At 42.2% G+C, this 19,660-nt stretch overlaps 2 protein-coding genes across 2 annotated transcripts; one reads left to right on the top strand and one right to left on the bottom strand.

The window, feature by feature from the left end:
• Positions 1 to 2,581: 2,581 nt before the first annotated feature.
• LOC118105019 (RNA-binding protein 15-like) lies at positions 2,582 to 7,565 on the top strand. The gene has a single exon (XM_035152388.2). It carries the CDS (start codon positions 2,767 to 2,769, stop codon positions 5,317 to 5,319), a length of 2,553 nt encoding a protein of 850 aa, XP_035008279.1. The 5' UTR covers positions 2,582 to 2,766; the 3' UTR covers positions 5,320 to 7,565.
• A 6,995-nt stretch (positions 7,566 to 14,560) lies between these two features.
• Positions 14,561 to 19,355, bottom strand: LOC118104463 (amphoterin-induced protein 1). The gene is made up of 2 exons (XM_035151353.2): positions 19,077 to 19,355; positions 14,561 to 18,755 (listed from the first exon to the last, which is right to left on the bottom strand). Exon 2 carries the CDS (start codon positions 18,683 to 18,685, stop codon positions 17,150 to 17,152), a length of 1,536 nt encoding a protein of 511 aa, XP_035007244.2. The 5' UTR covers positions 18,686 to 18,755; positions 19,077 to 19,355; the 3' UTR covers positions 14,561 to 17,149.
• Between the last annotated feature and the right edge of the window lie 305 nt (positions 19,356 to 19,660).

Below are 19,660 nucleotides of genomic sequence, written 5' to 3' on the forward strand. Positions count from 1 at the left end.
CGCAGCTCACAGGGTTCAGGCCAAAGCGCTTGTCCCCATTTCCTTTTTTTTTTTTTGGGACAACGTAATCCTTTTAAAATACCGCCGAAGCAAAGCACACTGCATAAGTATTGTTGGTGCAACAAGGCTGATGCAACAAATACTCGGTTCGGTCTCAACCAACAGAGAAACAAAACATATATACGGATTAAAAAACCCTGAGAGCAAATTAGACTGAATCAAATGTGGAAAAAAAGCTGAAAGAAGATTGGGTGATTCTCATTAGGTCGTAAAAAATCACTGAAAATATCATCTGGAAGGAATATTAACTTTTAAGAATGAAAAACGGAAATCAAGGTAATAAAAAACAAACAGGCATTTGCATTCATGGGTTTGTATATATGAAAGTAGAGATAGACGTTTTTCTGAATCGGCAGATGTGTCTGTATGAAAAAAAAAAACTTAAGTGCATGACCGTCTCTCCCTGCTGCCACGAGGGCAGCAATCCCATGCGTGGGTGTGCCCTGCCTACGAGCTTCAGCACTTTTATTCCCCTGTATTATGAATAATAGTATTAAAGCCAACATGTCACTAAATACCTCTCAGATGACCCATGATGGTATTGTGTGGATGGCGGCTCAGGCCCACTGTGCAGTATAACTAAGAGAGTTGAAAGGTTAAGTTACATAGAAGCAAACACAATGTTGCATGCAAAACTAATTGAATTAAAAATAAATTGTGAAGGTCATCATGTGACTAAATATTAAGGTTTAGGACGTTTATTACCTTCGCCAAACAGTTTTCATCTGTTTGTTTCTTAGTTAGATAGTAGGATTGAACTAAAACTACTGGACGGATTAACACAAAACTTGGTGGAAGGATGTAAAAAAATAACCAATTCAATTTTGGTGCACATCTGGATCAGTTGACGAAATATGGATTTTTAATTTTTTTTATTTAAAATCGTATAAAGTGGCCAATCAGTCTTGGCAGCGGTATGTGATCTCCGAGTGCCCTTCTAGTTTATGTTGTTTTACTGATGCTGTCAGGGAATTAAACAGGACATCAGGACTTTGTATAGATTAAAGAGAAAGTAATAAGATAGATTTCAGTATTACATAATATAAGAAGACCATTTGGTATGCCGTGTAAAGGCTTACTGGATTTGTGAGTAGATGCAATGAAGTAATGAATGTGTTTCATGCTGTTTGTCTATTTGATATTTTTTCCTGTTTTACGTACATTTCTATCATGATTTGGAATCTGACCATTATGGAGGTCTGCTACTTGTGTTTATAGTCAAATGATTCCTTGTTCTTAGCAACATATAATCACAAAGGATAGTGTTTCAGGTTTTACTCAGAGCAGTAATGGATACCTTGTGCCTATTGTCCACGGAGATGGACAGGGCAGAGACACATTGACTGAGGTTCGTGAGTGAGCAGAGTCTACACAGGGAGATTGTCTCCTTCCACTCTATACTTACAATATAAATGCTTTTATACCGTCTATGGTCTAGACCAGTGGTCACCAACCAATGGCTAGACGTATTATGTCAGATGATTGTGATGATGATGATGCCAGAGTGATTTCTTTACCTTCAGTGATTAAGTGCAACTTAAGTGATTAATATGATTTAAATTAAATGCAAGTGTATGGAGAAGTGCAAGTATAAAAAGTATCACATTTACAATAACAACACCTGAAATTGTTATTTAGTCGTAAGAGAAAGGTGTGACAGGAGGTCTATAGTTTTACACAGTAAGTATTTCATTCTCAGTAGTTATCCATTGTACAGTCACTAAAAACACACAATACCATCTCTAGTATTGTGATGATACAGTGTGTTAGATGTTCTATTAGTTGTTATTGTTTTGTATACTCTTGTATAGATGCACACTATATATACACATCATCATACAGTATTTATAACCAGATGTATATTTACATCGGGTATGTTACATAAAAGTAGATATGAGCATGTAGGTTAATTCCACTTGAAAAAAGTCAAGGGAATAACTACAAGAGAATAAAAATAACATGTGCTCACAAAATGCATGAAAATTTATATTTGAAAAATAGATATAGTGTTTTATAAAGTTTTTAAAAAAGGTTGATTATATTGATTATTTTGAATAGGAATCTTAAAAGCTCATTACAACTTAAGTTCTCATTGAAATAAATTATATGAGTGTAAGTAAAAAATTACACTATATCCATCTGAAATGTGGTGATATCTCAAAAGAGAAATCCTCCTCCTGTGTGTATGAGAGGTGACTAAATATACTATCAGTGTCCTCAGCTCAAGGACAACGTGTAGCCGAAAAAGTAAATCCAACTCTGTTTTACTTTACTACATGTGGAGAAATCAACATTTATCATTATCAGCTAATACAAGATTAAGATTTCACTGATCTAAACCCCAAACTTCCTGGTCTGATCACTTCCTGTTGTTGCATCGTGTCACCTTCTGTGTTTCTGTCGCTTTCAGGTGAACTCTGGAGCTGCTGGTTTGAACTTTGACCTCACAGCTGAGCCGCTCCCTTGTTTCCTTATTGGCGAGCGTCGTGGCGCTGCGTGTGATTGACACCCCGCGCAGCAAATCAGCTTCTTGTGCAGGCACGGAGGCGGGACTTCCCGTACAGTAGCTGCAAGAGATCCATCATGGCGCTGACGCTGTTCGCCTGAGAGTTACAGTGTGAAACCCCGGAGAAGTCCAGCTAGTTCAGGTCGCTTCCAGTCACCGAGGGCACAATTACGCAGATTCACCGTCTGAAGCTGCTGGAGATGAAGGGGAAGGAGCGGTCGCCAGTGAAGAAACGCTCCCGGGCGCTGGACGACAGCCGAGACCGAGGAGGGAGCCACCCGAGCGGCAAGAAGAGCGGAGCCCTGTCGACGGTCGGTAGCAACAACAGCAACGGCTCCATACACAGCGCTGCCTCCTCCAGGAGAAGTTTACACGGCGAGAAAAGAGACTCGAGGGACCCGGACGGACACAACTCTTCCGGGAGGAGCGGCAGCGGCTACGACTACCGAGTTATCCCGGGGAACAAGCCGCACGTTGGCGCTGACATCGCCGCGGAAGTAGCCAGATCCTCCGCCTCATCGCGCTGCGAGCCGCGGCCTCCGTCGAACCCGGAAAGTGAGTACAAGACTCTGAAAATCAGCGAACTGGGCTCCCAGCTGAACGAAGAGGAGATCGAGGACGGGCTGTTTCACGAGTTCACGAAGTTTGGGGACGTGAGTGTTAAAATGAGCCGAGAGAACGACGAGCGGGTGGCGCTTGTGAACTTCAGGAGGCCCGAGGACGCCCGGGCGGCCAAACACGCCCGCGGCAAACTGGTGCTGTACGACCGGCCCCTGAAGATAGAGACTGTGTACATGAACCGACGAAGAAGCCGCTCCCCTGTTTCAAAAGACAGTTTCCCCGCAGGACACAGGCACCTCCACTCCCAGAGACCGCTGTCCCCCACTGGTCTGGGCTTCAGAGACTACCGGTTACAGCAGCTGGCTCTAGGCCGTCTCCCTGCTCCTCCACCTCCTCCTCCTGTTCCTCCACCACCTCACCTCAGAGAGTTGGAGCGAGAGAGAGACTTTCCTGTATATGAGGCCAGAAACCGACCGCCCTTCATCCCTGAAGGGGCTGTTTTCCGTGACAAGGACCCGATGACCCCCGAGGATGACCAGAGGGCAAACAGGACGTTGTTTCTGGGCAACCTGGACGTCAGCGTGACAGAGAGTGACCTGAGGCGGGCGTTCGACAGGTTTGGCGTGATAACAGAGGTGGACATAAAGCGGGCGGTGAGAGGCCAGAGCAACACCTATGGGTTCATGAAGTTTGAGAACCTCGACATGGCTCACCGCGCCAAAGTAGCAATGTCAGGGAAAGTGGTGGGCCACAACCCGATAAAAATTGGCTATGGTAAGCCCACGCCCACTACCAGGCTGTGGGTGGGGGGTCTTGGACCCTGGGTTCCGCTCGCTGCTCTGGCCAAGGAGTTTGACCGTTTTGGCACCATCAGGACCATAGACTACAGGAAAGGTGAGGTGTGGGCTTACATCCAGTATGAAAGCCTGGACGCTGCTCAGGCTGCATGTACTCACATGAGGGGCTTCCCTCTCGGCGGCCCTGACAGGAGACTCAGGGTGGACTTTGCCGAAACAGAAGTCCGCTATCAGCAGCAACAGTTTATGCAGCTTCCTCTGCCGCACTATGATTTAGTTCCTGAGCCCTTTGTCCACCGTCTCACTGACCCAGTGAGAGTGAGAGACCGGTCCCCTCCACATCCTGCCCGCTTCAGAGACAGAGATCTGTATGCCACAGCTGAGTGGTCTGGCCTGGCTGTCCACGACAGGATGCGAGGACCAGCCTTTGATCCCATGGATCGTCTGGAGAGGCGTTCACGTGAGCCCTGGACAATAGAGCAAGAACGGGAGCTGCAAGGCAGAGATCTGGGCCGCAAAAGGAGACATTTGAATGATGGCTGGTGGTTGGAGCCTTCACCTGATGGCTGCGACTATGGTCTGCGTCGGCATGGCAACTCACTAGAACGAAGCCCAGAAGGGAGCAACCGAGATGGGGTGCGCCACAGTGACCTAGAACGCATGCCTCGCGCTGGCAGACCCTCCCCTGTTAGAGAGCGGCAAAACACTCAGGACACTGGCTGTGGAGACAAGAGAAGGAGAACACTGAGCCCAACTGAGCCGGGCTCATTCTTGGATAAAGACCACAAACGCAGAGCTAGTGACTCAGCCAAAAGCCCATTAAAGAAGGAGGTTCGCTCAGATCAACTTTCCTCTTCCTCAAAGTCTAAGGTGACGGCTGAAGGACAGAAGCTGAGTCAGGTCTGGCAGGGTGTCCTCCTGCTGAAGAACAGCAGCTTCCCCACATCACTGCACCTGCTGGAGGGCGACATCGCAGTGGCTACCAGTCTTCTGGTGGACGGCTCCACCGGGGGTCAAGTGTCCCAGCTGAAGATCAGCCAGCGCCTACGCCTGGACCAACCCAAGCTGGAGGAGGTCTCTCGTCGAATCCAGGCCACCAGCTCCAGCGGATACGCCATCCTCCTGGCCATGCCCGGAAAGGACGGAGGGGTCCAGGATGCCAGCAACCCCAACGAGAGACCACTGAAGAACCTGGTGTCCTACCTGACGCAGAAGGAGGCGGCCGGCATAATCAGCCTCCCTGTGGGGGGCAGCTGTGACAAGGACCACGGAGGAGTCCTTCATGCTTTCCCCCCATGTGAGTTCACACGGCAGTTCGTGGATGCCTCTGCCAAAGCTTTTGCCAAATCAGAGGACGACTACATGGTGATGGTCATTATCAGAGGAGCATCATGAAAGAAAAAAATGTATGAATGTCTTTTCACACTCATGAACTGTTACACCGTGAGTTGGAAAAACAGGGAAATGACAGGGCTCAGATTTTTATGTTCTCTATCCTGCAGGGTGGCCTGTTTCTCATCCTGTTGAAGGTTTATAGAAATGAAAGCTACTGAACAGGTTTTGACAAATTGATAGGATTGATTAAATAATACAGGTGACATGTTGCCTTCTGCTACTCAATTACCATATAAATGTACATTACTTGAAAGGTACTCTGCTGAAAGAGCAAGCTACAGTTCTGTGAATCATGACTATGTTGCCTTATCTCATTCAAAAAGACAGTTTTCTTATATCATTTCATGAATTGCCTGACTATAAGAAAACATAATTTAAACTCCAAAACAGCATTCAGATTTCATTTTATCTTTACTCAGCTTAGATTTATTCTTTCCAGTCTTGACAAAGATTTTTTGCAGTTTGGCTACAAAAGAATTCAACTAATGTAGGTAGATATTTCCTCTAGCTTTACCCATTGCTCAATAATAACGTTTTGCTGACAAAGTAAGAACCTGATGTTCTAAATATTTCGTAATTCAAAGTTTCAGTATGAGAGTTTGCTGTTTTTGTCACGTCTGGTAACTTCTGCTTAAAGCTACAGAAAATATGTAAAAGTCTTTATAGTTTTATAAGGTTTATAGTTTAAAAATGCAGTTATGTCAGTACGCCTCTCTGAGCCACATCTGGAGGTTATGTGACAGTACGAGATGAAATGAATTTAGTATCTGCCATCTGTTTTTCACAGTGTTCACTGAACATCCATGTGTATGATGTGGACACAAGCAAAACGAGCCTGTACATTGTAATGCAGCCCAGCACAGTCATCTAACTAAAAACTAGAATATCAGTCAGTAGAGCACAATCCTCCGCCAAGGCCCAACAGTGCGGTTAAATCAAGCTGGACGTAATTGCACACACTCATAGATATCAGTTCCCTGAATATACCTGTTTTTTCCCCCACCCACGTAGATCTGTGTATTAGTCTCTGGTAAATTGGAGAGAAAAACAAACAAACTATCTATTGCAAATTAAAAGAAGGTAATGACAAAATTCCGGGATCTGCCCCTTTGTCCAGATCTGCACCAATATTTAATGTGCTCTCTATTGGCTCATGTCCCAACCTTCAATCAAGTTTCATGTAAATCTGTTCAGTAGTCTGTGCGTAATCCTGCCTACAAACAAATGGACAGGGGACAGGAAAACATCAGCTCCTAGACGAGGAAAATTGTCCTTTTGTAAACCTTGTTCAAATTTTTTATTTTTTAATAACTGCAGACTTCTCAGCTCTACATTTTGACATCATGGTTTAGTCGTGTTTTTTTGGTCTGCGTCAGCCTCCACGTATATTTATAATTGATTATTTGGTTTATAAAACGTGTTGTCTTCAGATTGATGCTCTTGGTCCGAATAACTGTTTTTTAATTCTTTAACATGTCAGTAGAAGAAAAGCAAGAAATATTCACATAGGAGAAACTCAAACCATCAAGAGGTTTTAACTTATAATTTCAGCAATATTATAAGAGTTGACCGAACTTGCCAAAGTCTTAAGAAAATTCAACATTACAAGCTTTACTGGGCTAAAACATACTGTTAGTCCCTCAATCTGAAATGCATTGTAACTCAGGGTTCCTTTTACTTGTGTCCCCTCCCTTTGTCAGTGTTGTCCTATCAGCATCGCACTCAATATGGTTGAACAGTTATTGTTTGATTGAATCCTACACTTGTTCGCTTGTTAAAAAAAACCCTATTACATTATAATCCACTAATTACAACAGTTACCCCAACAAAGCATGTACTGTTAAAAAGAGGATGTAACCTATAAATGAAGAGTTATATGTATTCCATGCACATTTCTAATAGCCGGTCCAGAGTCGATATGTTGAAAATACTCCCATGCTATCAGTGAACTTTCCGTGTAATACACATCTCTGAATGCGTCAGAGGAGGTGGCTGCTCTGCAACCACCTTCCTCTGAAAGGACTGTGAATGATCTGTTTTTTGTGTTTTGATTTGAGTACTGTGTTTCAAATGGAGAAAAAGAAATGATTTGTGCTGTATACTCAGGATATCTGGAGAGACATGGAGAACATCAATGCTCATGGGCCTAAGAAGTATACGTAACTGTCAGGAAAAAAAAACGCAAAGTGCATCACGCACTTGATAGATTTTTGTCTCAATAAATTCACTTTTTCGTGGGAAACACACGTGCCTCGGAAGACAGCTTTTGTGACCCTTTTCTGTTCTTGGAATTGTCTATCAAACTCAAAAGGCTTAATCACTTTGACAGCGGGATCCTGGAGAGGAAGTGTGAAAATCAAGTGACGGCAGCCTCTCAGTTCTTTGTTTTCATATTCATCATTTGTTGAATGACCCTTGTGAAGAGGTTTTCATGTGAAATTTGGCCGTACTAGAATCCTCTTTGTCCGCGCGTCTGCAGAGGCAAAGATCAAGTCGCTGCATCTCTGCAGATAATGTGGCTTTTTCCTCAGTCACCTCTGGCCTGAGGTGTGGCTGAGAACCAGCACTCGCCAAGTTCTGCCAAAATCCCAGAGGTTGTCTCCACCAGGCAGCCTCTCAGCGGAAGCAAGGCCCTGATCATCTTCCTCATCTGGCCCCTGCAAAGTGTCGGTTCAGCACAAGCTTGGGAAGGAAGTTAATTTATTTACTTGCTTGTTCTGGTATTGGAGTTTTGAAGAGGAGCGCTGTGCTAGGGCCTGATGGAGAAAGAGCTTGCAACAGTGAGACAGCATCTGCTTTATGTGCCGTAAAAAGGGAAGGAGAGAAAGCCCCACAGAGGAGAAACGCTTCCTCTACAGGGAATCTTAGTTGACATGTTGATCTGATTTACATACTTTTTCTGTGCCAAACTGCTTATGAAACCAAAGTAAGGAATCAGTCAGAGTCTGCACAGGATGAAACTCACCAAGACAGATCTGCTACTACTCGTCACTGCTTCATCCCCCAGCTGAAGGGACCAGAGCCGCTTCACTTCAGCCTCAGGTGATCACACGATGCCACGGCTGGGATCCGAGGTTTCCTGGAGCTTTGGGGGCGTAACTGGTTTCAGTCTCTCCGTAGCTGAACTTGCTCCTGTTCCACAGGTAAAGTATTGAGATGACCTAATCGACTGACTCAGGTATGTATTCAAATGTTGAAGACCAATACATCCACGCACAGGGTGAACTGATGGTAGGAGTCCCCTTATTATTTTACCTTCTTGCACATCCAACTTCCCCAGTTGGTTTCCTGGTTTCTGGGACTAGCAAAATTAGCACAATCTTTTCATTGTTGGTCTCAAATGCACCAGCAGTTCATGGAGCATCTAAAATAAATGTTAAGCAGAGACACAAGTGGGTCATAGTCAGCAGTGGAAAAAGTTCTATGAATCAAGTGATCATTAGACATTTAGCAAGACCCGTCTGTGAAAACCTCTGTTGTACAGAAATACTTAGGCAAAATTAACTTAAAAGTACTTGTTATGAGTGTTAAAACTTAATTAACTGGATTTGTATTACTCCTACATTTAACATTTAATATTGTAGCTGCTAAATTTGTTTCCATAATAATAGAAAAATTCCATTATATCCAGATGGATCTTCTCTTGTTTTTCATAAGCTGTCTTCTGGAATATAACCCCTTTTCTCCAAAGGAGATATAATTGGTTACAGATTTTCCATGTAAAATCATAATTAAGAAAGTAACGTGTAACTATAGCAGTGAGGTCAATGTAGTGGAGTAGAGGAAAGTACATTTCCTTGTAACATTTAATGGACTGAAGTATACAGCGTCATAAAATGGAGAATACTCATGAAGTCATGAACAAGTCACATGCAAGTTGTGCTGGCACATCAGTGTTCCACTACAAAATCAACACTAATATCAATAATATTAGGTTTTCCACCATTGTTCCATGTCATTCAGTAGCACGTTTCAGTTTGAATAGAGATCTGAAACAATTTATGGCTCCTGGCAGACACTCAAGAGGCATCGTCTTATTAGTTATAGTGTCAAAAATTAGGTTTAACATCGAGATGAAATGGAAACACGCATCTCTAAGTGGGAAAAATTAAAGCTTTCTTTAAATTAATGGTTTGGATCAATATCTTGATATAATGTTTGATAATAGTCTTATCCATAAAATCCAGTTCTTTACTTTTAACACTGGGAAGTTCATGCACTAAAGATATATTGTCCCACTGACACTTCACTGCTGTGCATGAATAATTTGTTAAATTTGTGTGTAATTTAAATCTTGTGGACCAAACAGTGTTTGGGATTCCTCTCATATGAATGTGTCTCATATGAAACCTCGGTTATTAAACTGTTGAGTATTTCAGGTCATTGTCTTCATACAGGAGGAGATGAAGAAAGAACACGTCTCATGTTGTCTCTGTGAAAGACTCATATTTACCCACAGTATGAACTTAACAAAGTTGCTGCACATGCAAGGAATTCGTCATCAGACAAGAGAAACCTTTGGTGAGTACAATTCAGATATGCACTTGTCATATTTATACCTTGAATCATAATAAATATTAAATTGTAAATTGTATCATTGTGTTGTGAAATAAAGGCAACTATTTAAAAAATACCCACTCTTGCGTCTTGTTTTCCTGGATCGTTTGTCCTCTTTCAGTGAAAGTGTGAGTTGGGGTGTGTAGAGAAATGAATGGTCTGTTCCGTTTTTTAGACTCTGTCCTCTAGAGGGCAGAGTTTGATTGAGTAATATCACACTACCAGAGAACATGAACTGAGGATGAGCTAAGAGGAGGAAATTATATAGTATCAGCATTTGTTTCACAAGTAATGCATTTGACTTACGGTCAACAGCTGAGAAATTCATTATAAGAAATTAAAAACTAATTTGTGTCTAAACCTCGATATTATTTAATATCACATTCGGTGATTTATATTTCTTAAAACAAGTAAACTTGTGAGAACTAAGTCAATTCACAGAATTCCTATTATTGGAAAAAAGTTTCATTCATTTATCCAGTTTTTTTCCTCAATAGATTTTATTCACTTCATTGAAATGAGGAAGTTCAAACTTATCAAACAAATGGCTTGTTGTTGGGGATATTTTTCAGAAAACATCAATGAAGCTCAAGATTTCTTTCATAAGTAGAAGATACCATCATCTGCACAAAGACATCGTGTCATAGTCTGGAAACAGTAGAGAAGCCTCACTTAAAGATGATATATAAGATCTTGGACATATAGTAACAACATCTTGATAATAATCATTGAGCATCAAGCGTTTGATTGATTTGTTCATCAGGTGACACTTGCTGCAGTTTGTCCACAGATGCTGGAACAGTAACACACTCTTTTGGATGTTTAACAAGCAACCAGATGTTTTTTAAATCTGTTAATCTTTCCAACACTTAATCATTTCATCATTTTAAGCCCTGCTACTGCTGATTTTTCAGTGTTGCTATGGCTTCCATAATTTTTGCACTCTGGGATGCTGTTAAACCAACTGTCCACAGGTCTCCAGCAGCTTTAAGACTTTTGTTTTTTTTTCTCAACCAAGTGACCAGATGAGAACGAAAACAACTCCGACCATGCATGAGATGAAACACGTTCCTGACATTTTCTGGCTCAGCTGTACTTGAATCACCCCCAGGATAAAAGTCCTTATTAGGCTAAGATATGAGGTCTGACGTGTAAGCTGAGAAGTTTGTGGGTTGTGCGAAATGTTTTGCTAAATTGAGCTGAAATGATGAATGAGCTCCAGGATTTATGTGGCGCTCATGGACCCAGTTTGCACAGAGGGAAGTAAATCCAGGCAGCAGCTGGAGGAGAGAGGCCTGGTCGAAGAGAACAGCAGAAAGTTTCCATAAAACCCTTCAGCAAAGTTTCTACTCAGGAATGAGCAGTGTGCTGCACATGACCTTTGACCCCCACATAGGGAGCAGGAAACCACTCTACACTTACTTGTGAAATACACAAACAAACTAAATAACCTGATCCTGGGCACAGAGATAATACAATGGCCTGATTGGCATCAGGACTCCATCTCAATATGTTAAGTTCACTTGGAGACACTGGCTTCTCTGACCTGTGGATTCCTGCTCTCAGTTGCACCAGCTCTGCTTCTTGTTGATAATAGTCACCACAATTTAAAAGTGGCAATTGCAAATTTTTTCAAACAAAATGCCGACATTTGCTGGTTTCATTGTCTCAAATTTGAGAATCTGACACTTTTATCTTTGTCAGTCTCTGGGAAAATACAATGGGAAAGTGCTTAGGTAAGAAAATAATTGGCAGATCAATCAATCAAAAGAATAACTATGTCAATATTCTTGAATTGAGAATATTTGCAGATTGGCAGTCAATAAAGACTGACTTATGAAAGGAGAAAGAAATGAACTGCGCTCTCTCACCTGTCTCTCTCTTTCTCTTGCTCTCTCTCTCTCTATCTCAATATTTCACAATCCTTCACTTTTACTCACCTACATCAGTGGATTAGCAGCAGAGTGCACAAGATAAGACTCCATCAAGGTGGTGATAAAACATCTATGACAAACCTCTGATGTATCGTAGTCACAAATGTTTGATTGTGGTTCCAGTTTATGTCTACATGGAGCAGCAGGTTTTCAGCATCACTGAAACAGAGGCAGTTTTCAAATGGATGAACACCTATGTTTGACACAAGTGTCCATCTTTTTATATACAGTCTATGGATTAGCAACATTGAGGAATCAGAGAAAAATCCCCTCGAACATGTTCTCCATGCACCTGAGCAGGTGAGAACTCATTTGAGCCACAGACCGCAAAAATATGTGTAATAATCAAATAACTTAAAGTGTTTTAGTTTTTACTGCGTTAAATAAAAGATAATGTTTTACGCTTGTTCCAATTAATTTCTGGGCCTGTAGAGGCACTGGTCCCTTACGTCACACAGGAAGTATTAACCGTATCACACCATGAACCTTTGGAGCGTCCACATATAAGGTATTTTCATTTTCCAATAAAAAAAATAAAGATGTGTTAGGACCTAAATCTCCTACTTCACAAATGATATTATTTGGAGATCTGCTTCTTCTGTTTAATACCTGATTGATGTATGTATATATGATTTAGACAACGCAATTATTTTTTTTAAGTCCCTGTCTCAGCATCTCTATAAATGGAAACACTGTTGAATCCTCTGGAGGAGCTCTAAGAAGCTCCAGGATCATTGTGAAGGTAATTCTCCATTATGTATGAGGGTGTTAGTGACCACTAGATGGCGCAGGACTCACTAACATCCGGTGTGATTCTCCTGGGAGGGGCCAGAGGAGAGGATGAGTCATCTTGCTTAGAATTCAGGCTTTAAAAAACAGAGTCTGATGCCAGTCATTCACTGTCAGCAGGTGCTGACTTACATTCATACCATCTGTGTGTGATGTGTAGAGATCTGAGGCTTTTCTTTAGGCTTCAGCATTCGTTCTAATTATAATCTGTGATTTAATATTCAAAGGGGATGAGTCACTCGTCTCTTTTCCATTTAAACATGTGAACAAACACAGATCAGTTATTAACCCTCTCGGGCCCCTGTACACAGTTTTATTTGATTTTCCATTCCTGGTAATAAGGAAATACCTTCTAACCCTGGCTGCATCACTATATTGTTGTGCGGCTTTTTCCAAATGGTTACATCTGGTTACACACACCTGGCTGGTGAAGCGTGCATTGTGGGTAAACATGGTAACACGAGACGGTCGATACTGGAAAAGGGAGCGTGGGCATCAGTGCAAACCTCTCCTCTTCAATCATTCATCCAGCAGAGGAGTCACGGGGCAGTGGGTGAGGTTTCACACTGCAGCATCTGTCACAACGACGGACCAACGACCACGGACCAGAATCAACTACTTTGAACAAATAATGCTCTGCGGCTTTTCAAATGTAAAAGAAAAGTAGCATGTTTCACATAATATTTATGCTTGTGATAACTTAACAACATGAATGTTTTCTGGCACAAAAGCAGACAATTTCAACATACTGATGATGAAACAGTCATCATCTTTAACTAATTCAAACCTTGTTAAAGGCAACATTGAAAAGGAGATATACACCTCTTTTATAGTTGCAGGGCAGCACTTCTATACAAAGGCTTCTTCACTGTTCCATGAAGAAATGTGATTTTGAATGATCTGCATAATGACAGGTAAGTTTATGCTTATTGCGACAACTAGACAACAGATTTTTGACTTCAGGTTGTCTGAGGCCAATATATTTTGAATCCAGTTGACTGTTCTGAAGCATACACACTCATGCTCGTGCTGCTTTAGGGAGATCCTGTGGCCAACTATCCAAATAAGGCTGAAAAGCCAGCATCAACAAGTGTTGCAGAGGAAAGTAAGTCTGAGGGACGGTTGCTGTAAATATGACTCCCTGCATGAACATTTCTCGCTCCAGCGATCTGTGTGGTCTCCCGTTTCACCCTCAAGTGAACAAGGCCAAGTCATTAGTCTAAAACAGAAACTGAAGCCAGATGGGAGCGCCACTGAATTCAATAATGAAGAGACTGACACCAGGTTGTATGCAGTTAAAAAAAAAAGAAGGCATAAAACAATAATAAAAACAAAGCTACAGTCAGTGGCTGGTTAGCTTAGCTTAGCACAAAGACTGGAAACAGCCAGGTCAGTTCTGTCTAACAGAGATAATCCACTCACAAGCACCTTTAAAGCTCACTTATTAACACATCGCATGTAGTATAAATGCTCGACCAATCGTGGGTCAGTATCAGCTGTCAATCATTGTATTACACCCCATTTGTATGGCATCAATAACGAATTAAAATCTAATTAGCGGAAACAAACACCAGTGTGATAAGAACTACCTAAAATGTCAAAAACCATCTTTGAGAAAAATGTATTTGTCGACTTTCTTGGCTTTTTAGTTGTGTCGCTGTTCCATCCATTAACATGGAGGGGGCAGGGTTTATGACCTATACAGTAACCAGCCACTAGACGCAGTGGCTTCCCTTTTGGGGAGCCATCATGCGTCCATCTTTATATACAGTCTATCATCAGACACAGCAAGGCTAGCTGTTTCCAGTCTTTATGCTAAGCTAACCTTACAGGCCTTAGATTTAAATTAATTAAAAAAGACAATTGTAGTAGACTATCAATGTATTCCTTTAACCTTATTTTTTAAATTATCTAACTGCAGGTCTGACAGATTCATTCATCAGCGTATTAATGCCATTCACTTTTTGTTGACATGTAGTTTATGAAATACAGGATCAATACATTAACAGACAACGTACAATACAGCAATAATTTAACACAAGTCTTTATACAGGATTGCATATATTAAAATATAAGTTTGTGTCTCAACACAGAAATATACAGTAGGTAAGCTCAACATGGTAAAGACAGTATAACTGTACTGACTGTAAACACTGAACATGTAGGTTATTAATGTATGTCTGCAACTAAATCTTTGGTTTTAAGAGAAGTATGGACATTAGCATAGAGTAGATGTGTCCCTATGAGAGATATAAGGTTTCTCAGCATGTCAAGCTACATTATTTTACAATCAGTTCCATAGACGTTAAATGAAGGTGTAGAATCACCCAAATTATTTTTTTAAAAGCACCAAGAGAACTGAGAGAATGAAAGTATTGTTCCTTCAAAATAAAAGCACTGCCCATTGCTACATCCATTATCTAGGGGTGTTTCATTTTGCGTTAAGTTGATTCACTTTAGTTTTGTGACACATCTCTTGTATGTGTTCATACCAAATGGAAAACAACATTTGTATCGACACCATTATTAACACCTCTAAAGTTAACAATTTAAAGGCATTTTCTAATGAACTAAAATGTAGATGTGTTTGAAAAGTGCAACTTCTATATTTACATTTCAGCTGTGTCAGGCTGCCTGCGTGCTGGCCGTGCTACAAGCTGCTATTCCTGACTGTGTTTATGAGACTTCTGGCTGGCTGGCTGGCATTTGCTGATTTGCTCTGGGTTGGGCACTAATGCCCAAAAGCATTCAGTAGATGGTACTCGCTCTCAGTTGTCTCCCCTGGGCCGCACTTCCTGCCTGGCTGCTATTATCTATCCAATATGGAAGGGTGTGTGTTGATGTTGCTGGTCTGAATGTCGCTCTCACCATAACATATTATCTTAACTGCAATAGAGTAGATTTTATATTTGAAATTCCAGCCCAAACCAAAAATTGGCATTATAATGTTTTTGAACATGATTGACCCTCTTAAAAATGTTCAATCTAGATCAGTGGTTCTCAACCTGTGTGTCCAGGCCTCCACAAGGGATCTTGAGATAAGTGTAAGAGGCCCTGTGCCATGATTAGTGTAGTGAAATATAAGAAAAAAACATTATTATCTATAAAATGATACTTATTCTTCAGACTTTTATCTTATCATTCCCTCTTTCTTGTGAAACATCGACTGGTTGTGCCTCTTCAGGCTTCTAAAAATGACTCAGGTCAGGCAATCTGAGAAGGGAAAATCACTCTGATTAGGTTAATTACAACTCGTACGTCCTGTAATTACTTGTTGCTGGCTTGTGTTACGAGGTCAGAAGCAGAACAGACTGGAAAACTCTGTACCAGAGATGCAAGGCTGAAATGTGTCGTCAGCCGCTACATTAACAGAGAACATCTTTGTTGACTTGTGGAATGTGATTTAAATGAGCTTCAGTTTATTACGATGTTTATATATTTTTTTTTTACTCAAAACTGTCTCTGCAGACTCTCTGAATCCACTGTCATGTCAGTTTACAAAGAAACTGCCTCTTTGTACGGTGTTCTGCACCATAGATCTCATCAATATTCAAATATGTTCCTTTGTTCAATATTTTTAAAGCGCATCTGGAATGTAGCATTATAATATTAGTGACAAAAATGGCGTAACTTCATTTTTCATGTCAATTTGTCTGTAAATAGTTAGTAGTTATGTTTATATTGACGTAAGCGAATAGATATCAGTTTCACTAATACCTACAGTGTGTATGAGGTCAATGATCAATGAGAATAACTGCCACAACAATACATATAATCTGCTGGTTTTTAAAACAGACTTGCATACAAGGTTTAAGGATTCAAAAACCCTTCAACTGGAGCACTAAATCTAAAACAATTTAAAATGATAAAATTGCATAAGAGTAATCTTAACAGTATCATGTCCTGTAAGTGCTGACCAAACCAAACAGGAATGTAAAATGAGGAATAAATAATCACATTTATATTTATAATTGTTTCTATATCAAGCAGCAGCTTCTGTCAGACATCTTTAAAACTCCTAATATTTGTCGTGCCAAGATTCACAGTGCATAACAAAAGCTGTGTAACTTTAATTTAACGTGCAGCCTCAGGAGTTTCAGAAGTTAAACTGAGGAATAACATCAAGCATATTTTCATGCTGTGAGTAACTGGGGTTGATGGCTACTTTTTTTTTCTCAATCTAGGACTTAAGTGAAAACTAAACTAAACTCCTTCTTTACAACTTGCATAGCGATTCCTTGCAGGTTCAGCCAATAAAAGCAATAGTTGGAATTTTGTAAAGATCATTTGCAATGAAAAAATATGCTTCATGTTTTGTGTCTTCACAAATGCCACTATTGCGATGTCAAAATCAATTTTTGCTAAATATTGTTAGGCATTAACAGAATGCTTTGGGGCATTTTTTTTACACTGCACCGATAATCTTTCTTTTTTTTTAAATCAATGATACATGCTACTGAAACACTGCCGCTGACCATGAGAGACAGAGCTTTGGCTTTGTTTGGAAGATGCCAATGTTTGAATCCTGCACAGCCGTGTGGATGAAGCTGTCACACCACCATGGGGGTATCAGAGCACACGGAGCTGACCGACTCTGCGTCAGACCTCCTTCTCTCCCTGCTCTCCCCCTGCCAATCCTCGTCCTCCTCACCTATTGGATTCAACCTCCCATTCTGCTCCAGCTGGTCCTTGATATCTGGGTAGCCCACATGTCTGTAGCTAAAGCCACCTTCAACTCGCTCTTGCCCCGTCTCCTTGTGTGCTTGAGAGACGCTGACAGTTGAAGAATGGAGGCTGTCATTGGGGTCGTTCTTCTCCAGGCCCTGACCCGGACAACAGGCGCAGCGACAGGGTGTGAGGTAGAGGTAGATTAGAACCATAACAACACTGACCAGACATGCTACGAGGGTAGTGTAGGCCGTCTTCATGTTCTCCATGCCACCAGTCATGGTGGAGTTAAACACAACTACAGTCACATACAGCGTCTCGTTGACGGAGTCACTTGTGGCATAGCAGATGTAGACCCCGGAGTCCTCTGCCCTCAGGGGCCCGATCTCGAGGTTGCCGTCAGGACGCTTCACAGCAGTATTGTTTCCTTTAGGAGACAGTGGGATGTTTCCAGGCAGTGCCCATCTCTTAGTCATGTTCTTCTTCCTGGTATCACAGTCCAGCACAAGGAACTGGTCCAGATAAGCTTCTTTGTCCAAAATTTTGGCCTCACTGCAGTTCAAATGGACCTTGTTCAGATCCAGTATGGCCATTTTCTCTTTCTGCTGCCCTGGTAACAAACAAGTGTGGCTGCTCCTGAAGTCAATAGCGGAGCTGAGCTCCTTGAGGTACCAGCGTGCCACCACTTCATACAGCTCACAGCTGCAGGGCAAAGAGTTGTTGTGGAAGTACAGGCCATTCGTGATCCAGGCTGGCAGGGCCTGAAGCTCGTGCAAGGGCAGGACTTTGATGCGGTTGGAGGAAACATCCAGCAGTCGGAGAGTTTCCAGCCGGCTCCGCTCCTTCACCAGCTCCAAGGGGAAGCGTGAGATCTGGTTGTGGCTCAGGTAGAGCTTCTGCAGCATGATGAGGCTCGAGAAAGCAGAGCGATCGATCTGAGAGATGCAGTTGTTGTAAAGCAGCAGCACCTCCAGGTGCTCCAGCGGCTCGAAGATGACCTCATCCAGCAGGCGGAGGCGATTGGACGAAAGGTCCAGGTACTGAACCTTTGTCACAGAGACAAACGCCTCGGAGGACAGAAAAGTGATGCCGTTGTTGTTGAGCAGCAGAGTGTGCAGCCTGCTGAGTTTGATGGAGGTCCACTCGGCACGGAGCTTGGTGATGGAGTTGAAGCTGACGTCCAGGACGGCTGTGTATTCTGGAAGAGCGATGGGGACGTAGGTCAGGTTCGTCTTGGAGCAGCTAACGATGTTGCTGGCGCACACGCAGGTCTTGTGGCAGTCCAGGGGGCTTCCCATGAACTGTGCACTGATTCTTACTGTTGGTAGCAGCAAAGCAAAAGGTAGAACCGTGATCAAGCTCCTCGTTCTCAGCACTGCCTCGGCGACGCGTAGGGAGATGCAGAGGGAGTCCCCCATCGTGTCAGGATAATAAACTGTAGGAGTGTGGACCTGCTGCACCGAGTCGTCACAGTGGAGAGCTGTGAAGCTGTGGGGACATATTAAAAAAACAAACATAAATCATCTCTGCTATGAGGGCTATGTGAGATAATGAAGCTGCAGATTGAGATGCCTGCAGGTGCACTGCAGCAGCCTGCGGGTCACTGTTGAAAAGTTGTGGCTGCTCAGCAGAAAATACCAATATCAACCAATGAGTGTTATTAAATGAAGCCATCAAATTAATATCAAACGATAATTAACATACATGTTTGTTTCAGTTGCCTCCTCCCATCACCTTCCTCTGTCAGAATTTAATTTAATTTAACATTAGTCCCAGCTGACTGAAGCGTCCCGCCCGCTGCTGCTTTACCTGTTTACTGCCGGTTTCCAAAGATCCGAACAGAGGAGCAGGGACAAGGGAGGAGGAGGAAGAGGAGGGTTGGTCTGGGAGCGGGGGTCTTCAGCGGCCCAGTCTCGGAGATGATCCACCACGGGACAGCGTCATCCTCCTCTTCATCGCAGCAGCAGTAGCAGCAGTAGCAGCAGATCCGCGGTGCTCACTGGTCCCTCCTGTCTGTCATCCTCCTCCTGACGAACACACACGGTGCTCGGTGACGAGGAAACCATGTGATAGATGATCTGAGGGGCGCGAGCTGCACAGCAGAGCAGGGGGTGTGTCACATCCAACACCAACCCTCTATTTACACTGTAACACTAGTGCAAAACACACATGACCATAATGTTATAAAGACTACAGCATGTGTATGATAACAGTGTATGGAATACTCTATAAAAATAATTAAAAATAATAATAATAAAGACTAGAACATAATAAATAATTCAAAAGTAAATTAACAAAAATAGAAGTGTGTACATTTTAAAAACGTGTGGGTCAACATCGTCTTATGTGTATGAAGCAGTGGCGGATCTATTTGAAAAGTGTTCCTTGTTCAA

The sequence above is a fragment of the Hippoglossus stenolepis genome, chromosome 3 (assembly GCF_022539355.2).
Source record: "Hippoglossus stenolepis isolate QCI-W04-F060 chromosome 3, HSTE1.2, whole genome shotgun sequence".
Lineage (NCBI taxonomy): Eukaryota > Metazoa > Chordata > Actinopteri > Pleuronectiformes > Pleuronectidae > Hippoglossus > Hippoglossus stenolepis.

Bases quoted from the DNA above. Each gene is read 5' to 3' on its own strand.
- LOC118104463 (XM_035151353.2), bottom strand. From the start codon at position 18,685: ATGGGGGACTCCCTCTGCATCTCCCTACGCGTCGCCGAGGCAGTGCTG.
- LOC118105019 (XM_035152388.2), top strand. From the start codon at position 2,767: ATGAAGGGGAAGGAGCGGTCGCCAGTGAAGAAACGCTCCCGGGCGCTG.